The sequence below is a fragment of the Daphnia carinata genome, chromosome 2, assembly GCF_022539665.2.
Source record: "Daphnia carinata strain CSIRO-1 chromosome 2, CSIRO_AGI_Dcar_HiC_V3, whole genome shotgun sequence".
NCBI classification, from domain to species: Eukaryota; Metazoa; Arthropoda; class Branchiopoda; order Diplostraca; family Daphniidae; genus Daphnia; species Daphnia carinata.
The window spans coordinates 4977454-4987365 of NC_081332.1; the positions used below are offsets into that span (position 1 = coordinate 4977454).

Sequence of the window (9912 nt, forward strand, 5' to 3'; positions counted from 1 at the left end):
AAATGGAATGGCTGTCTCATTGGAAGAGATTAACGAAGGATTAAAATCGGATGAAAAGATCGTCAACAAATTTTCGTTTTTGGAGCGTTTGATTTTTATGTGGAACTCTGTCTTGCGTCTATCGTTACGACTTGCGACTACACTGAAGATGATCATTCGTTTCGTCTTTGTTTGTGTGCGAAGGGATAGACTTAAGACTCGGAACGGATTTTCTTGCTGCGCCACTTTAGACTGTCGATTGACAGGCATCAACGCAACACGAGGAACTCACGTTTTTTTTTTTCCTTTCCTGAACGGACCTTTAGCTGATGTCGTTGCAAGGCTCACGTACGAGACAAAGTCGTCGTTCGTGAGGAAACGAGCAAAAAAGAAAATGGGATGAGCAACGAGTCAAAGAGAACAGACAACGACAGCCACAAGTTCACAGAGTCCCCCCCTTTCTGCTTCCCAATTTATTATTAAGTGCTCAAGCCTAGTATGCAAGGTTTCCTCTCTGCAGGGTACACATATGTGTTGTACTTGAAGAGTTAAAAAATATATATATATATGAATAAGGTACTTCGTCATAGGAATCAAAATGTTCGCAGGTGATTATGCATCGCTCGGCGATGATGCGCACAGGTTTCTTCGATTCACAGTCAAATCATATAAGAGAAAATGAATTTCTTTTTTTTTTTATTGCTGATGTCACTGCGGCAACGGCCAAGAAATCTCATTATGATTTACATCCCATCACGTACGATGGTCGACCCCAATACTTCGAGGCAATGAAATCAGCGTATGATGAGGACAGTACGGAAAGAAGACGGGGGCGAACAAATCTGGACATCGTTTGATTGGCTCTGTGGAGGCCGACATAATAACATCAGAGCCGCATTCACAGTTAGCCACTAGACGAAATGAAACAAGCCGTTCCCAGCTCCTCCCTTTTTGATTTTTCTCTCTGAAAATTCCTAATCAAAAATCCTGCTATTCTTTTTTTTTTTTGCCGTCTGGACCATCATTCACCTCCATGTCATTCCCTTTATTACGAATAGAACCAAATCGGAAATGTCTGGCTTTTGTTGCGAGCTCCAATCGATGCCAGCATCTACGCACACAGCATTACATTGATAGAATAACGATTTTTGTTTTATTTTTCTGTTTTTGCTTTCACCTTCTGTTTGTCTACGCATTGTGCAGCGTACAACTGTATATAAAGACCTACTCGATTGAAGCGTGTGCCCCGGTCCCTTATCAATGTGATTAACGGGAAGCAAGCAGAGCGGAAAGACATTGGCAGCAGTAATGGCGATAGAACTAGACGCAAACAAGAATCAAAGTTTGTTGTTCGGCATTTGCAGAAAAATCAAAACGAAAATTGATACTGAAAAAAGCACAATTCGACGGGTAATAGATCTACGTGCGCTAACGCACTTTTTTTTTTTTTTTTAAAGCAATCAAGTTCCCAGTGAGATGGAATGGTCGCAAGGGGAGTACTATACGTATTCTACACGCTTATATAGCCCAGAGAGTTCGTAGGTGTAGAAGAAGAGAAAGAGCGAGGGCGGAATAAGAGTTTTGCGCTGACAGGCACTGCGGGGCCAAATCCTATGGTCTCATCATCGTCAACGAAGACGTGAAACTCTCACTTTTCCTCTTCGATGGCGTTGAGGTGACGACAAGGCTTTCAACTTTTTTGAAAGAGGAAGATAGAGAGGGAAAAAAAAAAAAAGGGAAGCAAAAATATTCCCATTGGAGGCGTTGGTTGCGAACGCTTCCGTCTTTACATCACTCGTCATCTCCATCAGATAGTATAATAACAATAATACCATCTTCATTTATATTTATAGCCCTCATTACACGTCCCTGACTGCCAGTATATCTTTACTCAAATTCATTATAATTAAGGCGCTTCTCGCCGGCTATTAGCAGCGATGGAAAAATGTCCACAGACAGTCGCGTCCCTTAACGTAATGCGATGCTATTAGAAAATATTTTGGTTCATCATTTATAATTAAACGGTCAGTGTCAGATTTCTAAGGTACTTCCATGCGAGGGTTTATAAATCCCATTCAACGTTCGTACGAAAAACTATTCGCAAATCGTGCATCTCTTTTCTCTGACGTCAATGCCTCACACTAAATAAACTGTGAGGCTTCGCATCATTCGACAAAGCAGCGGCACATTTTAAATTATTCATGGCCCATGATAGGCAACGCAATAAAACAAAAAGCTCTGTCAACTTTGTACAGCATCGATCGATCTTCCGTAGCGATCAAATCCGGTTTGCCGATTCTCTGCTCAGCATTTTCGTGTCTGTATACAATTGTTTGTTTTATTTATTTATTTATTTATTTTTCAAAATAGCAATTGCTAAAGTCATTTCGCGTATAATCGCCTTTCAATCGAAGCGATCCGCACAGCAAAAAGGAAACAAAGAAAACCTTAAAAAAAAATATAAAATAAATAAATGCGACTGCACTGCGAAGCAAATGAAGACCGGTGGGCGAGCGGCTTTAGTTGCTGCGCTTCAATTGATCGAGAGGAGAGAACAATAAGAGAGTGGATTTGATCGTACAGTACTCGAACTGCGAAGAATTGCAATTTCAGCAATCGTACATTCGTATACGAGAATCGGAGGATGGCCCTACGATGGCAAGTATAAGCTTAAAATTCGAATCGATATGAACAAACGGACTTTCAAAAAAAATAATCGATTCCATTTTCGTTGAAGAGATTGAAGAAAATCAACATTTGAATAGAGCAAAGAGAAATCACATGTGTAAAAAGGAATTGAAACCAAAATAAGGGCCAAGAAATCTTACTGCTAATGGCCTGTTGGCTCTAATCAAAGTATACAGGATATGTATACATCTGTAAAACACTTTCGAAGAGGGTCCCTTCTCGTATGCCCCCTTCATTCTTTTGTCTTAACTCTCATAACTTCTTTCTTTTTTGTTCTAGGATGTGCTGTATTATATAAATAGACTCCAGGGCGCAACTCTCTTTTTTTTTTCTACGCCGTAAAGGCACGTGGTCTATTCGTCTTTTGGCAGCTGGCCTTTCATACAGCTAGTCTATTACACCGCAGTACACGAAAATGAACAGTCATTTCGCTCTTTCCTTGAAACTTCCCTTTTTTTTTTTTTTTTTTTTGCTGATGTATGTACAGCAAAGACCCCGATTGTGTGTCACGCATCACTTGAAGCATGGACACACACAAAAACGTTACCCATTTTTATTATTATTTTTTTTTCTACTACTGCTATTACGCCCGTCTGGGACGACTCACGCTTCTCGGATCCGGGATGTGATCGATTGACGTGTACGAAACCTCCGCCACTGTTTCGTGTAGCGGAACAATCTGAGATTAAAAAAACAAAAACAAAAAAAAACAACCTTCCAAACATAAAAAAAAAAAAAAAAAGAAATCTCTAAAAATAATGTTTTTATCATTTCACAACGGCGATGATGAGCGATTATTAACGTTGACAATCAACGCCATTCTCATCCATTGTAAGAAGAATCTCTTTTGACTCTTCGCTGCGTTAGACACGGTAATGATACGTAACGAGACTGGCCAAAAGCATGCATGTGGGTGTGTGTGTGTGTGTGTGCCCGTCCCGAAAAAAAAGGGGGGGGGATTGAGTCTCTCGACAACACCAGTAATACTTAAAGGAGAACGAAAAAAGCACGCACGAGAGTTAGGCAAACAAGAAAAGTCATCTTGTTGTGCGGCGTGAATGAGCCGAAGGGGAATCGAAGACAAACAAACAATGGCCATTAGAGTGCAGTCCATATAGTTCGGTTTAAAACATCTGAAGAAAGACGTTGACTGCTGAGAGCAACAACTTCGTACAACTTGAAAAAATAAAAATAAAAATAAAATGCTATACGCTGGAAGGATACGTATTTTCTGGAGCCGCTATTCAAATATGGATCAGTCAGAAAACAGCGGAAATCTATTCCGGTGTAGGGAGAAGGGGGAGGGAAAAAAAGGAGAAAGGCATGTCCTGTTGTAATCTCATTTTGTGTGGCTCCGGATGGCATCTTATCTCAAGAATGTTTTGTTTCGGTTTTTTTTTTTTTTTTTTTTTTTGTTTCGTTCTGGTTGAACTATAAGAAACGACGACATCAAAATCAACAAGTCTAGGGCCTACACGATGGTGTGTCAATCAAACCATCAGGTGGTCTTGATACGTTGAAATAAAAATTTAAAAAAAAAAAAAAAAAAAAAAGTAATCCATCAACGTCGGTTATAAATTACATTTTCACCCCCTTTGTTTTCTTTTCACGAAGAAAAATGTGTAGTACATAAATTTACTTTGCCCTGGGTTTAACGCATCCTAACGCTTTATCAGAAGTTGATGAAATTTTATTAGCTTGATTTCAACTATTGTTCTTTTTTAAAAAGAAGAAAGAAATGACTTTAAAAATCAATCAAACTTTTCCCAAGAATTCACGAATCTTTCGATTGACGTTATGCGGAGCGTCTTGTTGTACCCAATGTGACGCTTCGGGAATCAGGCCAAGAGTGAAGTTCTCCGCCCATCTGTCATCGTTAGAAGTCGAAAAAAAAAAATAGAATAGAAAAGAAAAGTTTACAAAACTATCATTTTTCTGGCTGATGGAGATTAGTAAAACACAGAATAAGGGGGTAAGGGGGTTATTTCTAAACCCAGAGCCTCTTTAAATTAAAAAAAAAAAATGAACTTAAATTTCAAAGAATCTTTTCGAATGTACCCCTTAAAAAAATAAAAATAAATAAGAACAAAAATATTATTACTTGGCTGATTGATGAGCCATGGAGATGTTAAGGAAACGATCCTCGCCGCCCCAGATAAGCAACGTCGGCACTTTGACCACAATACCTTCTTGGCCCATCGTATCGGGATCGATCATGCTCCGGTAATAGTTGATCGGACCGGTTAAATCGTCTAAACCAAATTTTTTTTTCATTCATTTTTTGAAAGATAACAAACACAAAATGAAACACGGACAGCACAAGCTGTTGTAAAAAAAATAAAATGTTGGGAGAAAAAAAAAAAAAATCCTGAATAACAAGATTCCCTTAGAAAAAATGCGGCGGGTTCCAGAAACATTCCAAACAGACGATAACTGAGAGCTCCAAAAAAAAAGAAAAAAAAAAAAAAAGGACCATCGAGCTAGATTCGGTTTGACAGCGACATGGAACGCGTATTATATGTAAATAAATGGAGTTTAGACCTTTTCCGATGATAATGAATGGAGCGTGTGTGTTACATTGTCGTAGACGGGGGGTGGGGCTAATGGAAAGAGACCGGCCAGCAATAGAGATGGGGATAAAAAAAAAAAAAAGAAAAGAAAAAGAAGACTTACTTCGACGTCGATAGAGATACAGATAGGCCTTGGCGTCTTCCTCTATCAGCCCTGGACGCTGGAACAACCAACGGAAAAGGGAAGCACGGAACGCTGTGAGCAGTAGTTCTGGCACGACGGGCAATTGGAAGAATACCATGTACCTATTAAGGAATAATATCAAATTCAAAGTTATTTAGACATCATCATCAAATAGACAAAGTTTTCATTTCCATCACACTGACCACGACTTGAAAATCTGCGTGAATTCGCTAGAAATGACGGAGATAAAGGCGGCCGGATGGGGGCAATTCATCGGCACGAAACGACGGACCAATTGCGGATGGCGGATAACGACTTCCCAACCAATTCCGGCACCCCAGTCGTGAGCTAGTAGCACGTCACACTTGCCCTTACCTTCCAAAAAAAAAAAAAAAAAAAAAGATACAATAAAAAACAATGTTTGACAAATGATGGCTACTTGTCTCGTCCCTCATCATTGCCTACGAATTTCAATCAGCGTCCTTTGCTGTCTTGTTTCGTGTGAAAAATAAAAAGGGAGGCTTCCCCGATGGATTTTAAACACAATACAGAGGACAGCTGTCATGTCGCTTAGCCTTTAACAAAAGGAGAAGTAACACAAAAACAAACAAACAAAAAAAAAAAAAACATGAAGGAGGGATTTATGTCCATGCAAAGAAGTCGGACAAATGTCTAGCTAATGTCTCCCTGTGTGTATATAAGCCCTTGTGTACATTCAGAATTTATGATTCAAAACATTTTCATTAGCATAAGGCGCTCAGCGCAGGCCTCTTTGAACACACTGTACAAATGAAACTTGTGTGACACTGCATCAAAACCGCACAAGGATTCCTCTGATGTGTGCCACTCCACCCACAACATTTCAAAAAGAAAGGAAAATTACAGGCCCCTCCGCGGTGGATGATGTCAAAAACCCACTCCCCCAAATGTCATTTGGTTCAGTTTTATGTACTAAAAAAGAGTAGCTTGTTATCTCAATCTAGTGTCACGCTACAATAGCCGGGTTTTCTTGTCTTTCGGGGGAAAAAAAAAAAAAATAGAAAATTCCGCACAGATGAAGATCAAAAGAGAAATTGGAGAGGAGTTGATTGTAACGCGGGACATCAAGTGTGTGCGTAACGAGCACTGCGCGCAACGTATTTCTTTACCCCGACTCAATAAGACAACGCAGATATACTAAGATGTCTTTGGTAATTTTACGTTATTGTTTGTTTTCGTGGCTTCCTCCCTGTCTTATCCTTTACCGTTGCTACGACCAATTTGCTATCGGTCACTAAGATCTCCACTTCTCTCGAAAAGGCGATTTACGACTGCACGATTTTCTAATTATTTATTTATTTTTTTTTTCAAAAGCTTATTTTCTCCCTCAATCCCCTCACTCACCTACGCTACAAGCTGTACTACCATCTCGTTTGGGATGTGTATCCTCGCAACGGGAAAAAAAAAACATACAAAGATAGTCGAGAAAACGACCGAAAGAAAAAGAAAAAAATAAAACATGGAGACAACAAGTTTCCCGGTCGTAAATCTTTTTTTTTTTTTCTTTCGGTGATTGTTTTCAATGTCTTTGAAAATGTACCAAAAAAAAAAAAAAAAAAAAGAAAAAAAGAGGAGAGCCCATAACAATTTTCTTGGGGTCAGCCACCAGGGCCGACTGAATAATAAACAAATCATCGTATAATCCATCTAGTACGTATATCTTGTCCACCGTGGATGTTTTGCCTTAACATATGGATGATCAAATAAAATTTGGACGTACCGAGTACATCGATGATTTGGCGAACGTCGTCCACTAGCCTGTCCATCTTGTAGGCGTCGCGACCGTTAGGTTTGTCCGAGTCACCGTAGCCTCTCAAGTCGACCGCGACTACGCTGCAAACAAAAACAAAAAAGAGAGGAACGTCAATATCTTAAATATTTTTTGTTGTTGTTGTTGTTGTAAATAAACGAAAAAAAAAAAAAAAAAAAAAAAAGGTGAGAAAAAAAAAAAAAATAAAACACCCAGCGTGAGTATCGCCTATAGCGTTTGGCTGGCTATAATCATAAATAACTCTCTTTCACGTTTTTTTTTTCTTTCGTTCTTCGCCCAGCCAATATAGAATGGGTAATATATCAATTTCCGCGTTCGACGGGCAAAAGGCGATATCAGGGACGGAGAGAGAGAGGTGTGTATGCGCCCTGGATGTGTCTGCCTCTCTCTCGCTACGGGGTGAAAGCAAACAATAACATCGGCAGAGAGAAAAGAGAGGCAACACACCAAGTCGAGGCGACACACCAGTTGGAAATAGATAGATTTACGACCGACTTTTATTATTAACACCCGATTTTTCTTCGCAAGAGAATTTGATGAATCGTGTTCGGGATCGCCGTGTTCCTTTCCTAAAGTTACGCTCTACATTACACCGATGCTAGGGGGCTGTATGAACAAACAAGAAAAGACGACCCCAAACCCGGCAGCCCTATTTACTGTCAACATCTACTTTAAATGCCCTGTTTTTTTTTTCCTTTCAAAACTGACATTCATTTCTTATTTTACATCTAAAAGAAATGTAACTATCGGCAATAAATAGTATAATACTTGACTATTATACTCTTAAAGGAAAAATATGAATAAATTAGCATGGTACCGATGAGTGGACGCAAACTCTTTGAGCTGATGTCTCCATGAATACCAAAATTCAGGGAAGCCGTGCAGACAGAGCATCAGCGGTCGTGACGGGTTGCCAGCCTCAATGTAATGGATGCTCACGTCCTGATTTTAATTAGAAAATGATTTAGAACAGATTCGAAAAAAACGGGATAATAGGATTGATTTTGTTTTTGTTTTTGTTTTGATTAAAGGGTTTACACCTTTAACTGAACGAAATGGCTGTTGCCTAATCCTCGAGAGGTCAACCATCCTTTACTGCTTGTAGTTTTCTTCTTTTTAACTGTGCTGGTGTAGTCGGTGACGAGACTCCACGGCCAGAACACAACAAGGAATGGTACAAGAAGAATCGTCACTATAGAAGACAGGAACCAAGTGACGCACCGAACTGCTATGCCAATAGCCAAGTTGGCCATTACGGTGGGCACGGTCAACAACAAATTTTTGAAAAAAAACAAAACAAAAAAAAAACAAAAAACAAATCAGCAACAAAGTTGGCAGTTTTGCCCGTCAGGTTTCTTCCTTCTTTTTTCTTTTTTTTAAAGTGGAGAATTATGTGGTGCCCACGCCACCTTGGCAACGTGATGACTGGGGTACCTTTTTTTCTTTTTTTTTTTCAATATCTTTCTTTTCTTTTTTTTTTTGCTTTTCAATCTTCTCCGCCCTCTCCAGTGTGAGAGACTGGCCACACTAATCTTGGGACTTTTGGAATTGCTCCCGAACCCTGTCGTATAGACTGACGTCCATCCATCTTATCGCCTTATCCGCTCAGTTGTGCACGATGGGCAAACGTCGTCTCGACCGTCGCACCGGACTTGACTTCGTTCCCGGAGGAGACTTGGGGAAATAAAAAAAAAAAAAAAAGGGACAAAATCTCAACGGTTACGCGTCTATTCAAATATTCACCAAGGTAATTCGACTTTGACTCTCGTCCTTGGAGCTTGGTTTTTGACTTTTTTATAGCTGCAATTATTTATACTTGGTCGTGGTTGTTTTGTTGTTCTTTTTTTTTTCGTCTGACTTTGGACCAACGCTCGTAGAGCCACCTAGCGGCTCAAAAAGATACTGGATCTTATAATCTGATAATGGAAAAAATGTTGACACACGAAAAGCATACGAAAGTTCAAAGGAAATTAGCGGTTGTAAAACAACTAAAAAACGCACAACATTCAGAGAATCCGTCGGTGTACACCAGCGAGTCAATTGCCTTATTTTATGGCAAATTGCCAATGCAAGAAAACTTTGATTTCAAAATGGAACAGTTGGGTATGAATGTCTGTCCAAAGTAGGATAGCTGTCAGTGAACTAGTCAAAAATTAAAATCGTTCCAGAAACATGCCACATCTGAATAATGAAAGGCGTGTGATGTTGCCAATGTCGGACGGTGATAATAAAAAAAAAAGCGCAGGTTACTAAGAAGCAATTGCTATATTGACGTTTAGAGTGCCGTATGTGTTCCACGGTTTGAGTATCCCTTGCCTTCATTTTACAGAATATTGGATTGGATTTAAAAAAATTAAACGCATTTGACTCGTACGTTGCGAAAGCCACGCAAGTCATCAGTGAAAATCAATGCTTGTTAGCAAACTTAAGCAAACGAATTACGAATAAAAATAACCGCGAGAATTCTAAATGGTCAACTACGCAAACAGTTACCGAGTGAGTAATCGTTTAAGAGGATTTAGTGCAGGAGATAATGGAAGTTATTTCAGTTTTTAATTTTAAAAAGAGTATTGCGTGTCACTGCCATGTGCAGCCATCTAGAGTTTAAAATGTACTACACATTTTTTATGAACTGAAATTTTACCACAAGATGGCAGTAATTTTCATGAATAAATAAACATATAAATTAATGACAAAAGGACAAAAAATATAAATAGGGAAAAAGAAAACGACTGAAGCAT

At 39.2% G+C, this 9912-nt stretch overlaps 1 protein-coding gene across 1 annotated transcript; it reads right to left on the reverse strand.

The window, feature by feature from the left end:
* Positions 1-4402: 4402 nt before the first annotated feature.
* On the reverse strand, positions 4403-8600 carry LOC130687066 (epoxide hydrolase 4-like). Its single transcript, XM_057510232.2, has 7 exons — positions 8212-8600; positions 7989-8113; positions 7121-7233; positions 5565-5736; positions 5341-5483; positions 4769-4919; positions 4403-4534 (listed from the first exon to the last, which is right to left on the reverse strand). The coding sequence occupies exons 1-7, from the start codon at positions 8422-8424 to the stop codon at positions 4423-4425; spliced, it is 1029 nt and encodes a 342-aa protein (XP_057366215.1). The 5' UTR covers positions 8425-8600; the 3' UTR covers positions 4403-4422.
* Positions 8601-9912: the final 1312 nt, after the last annotated feature.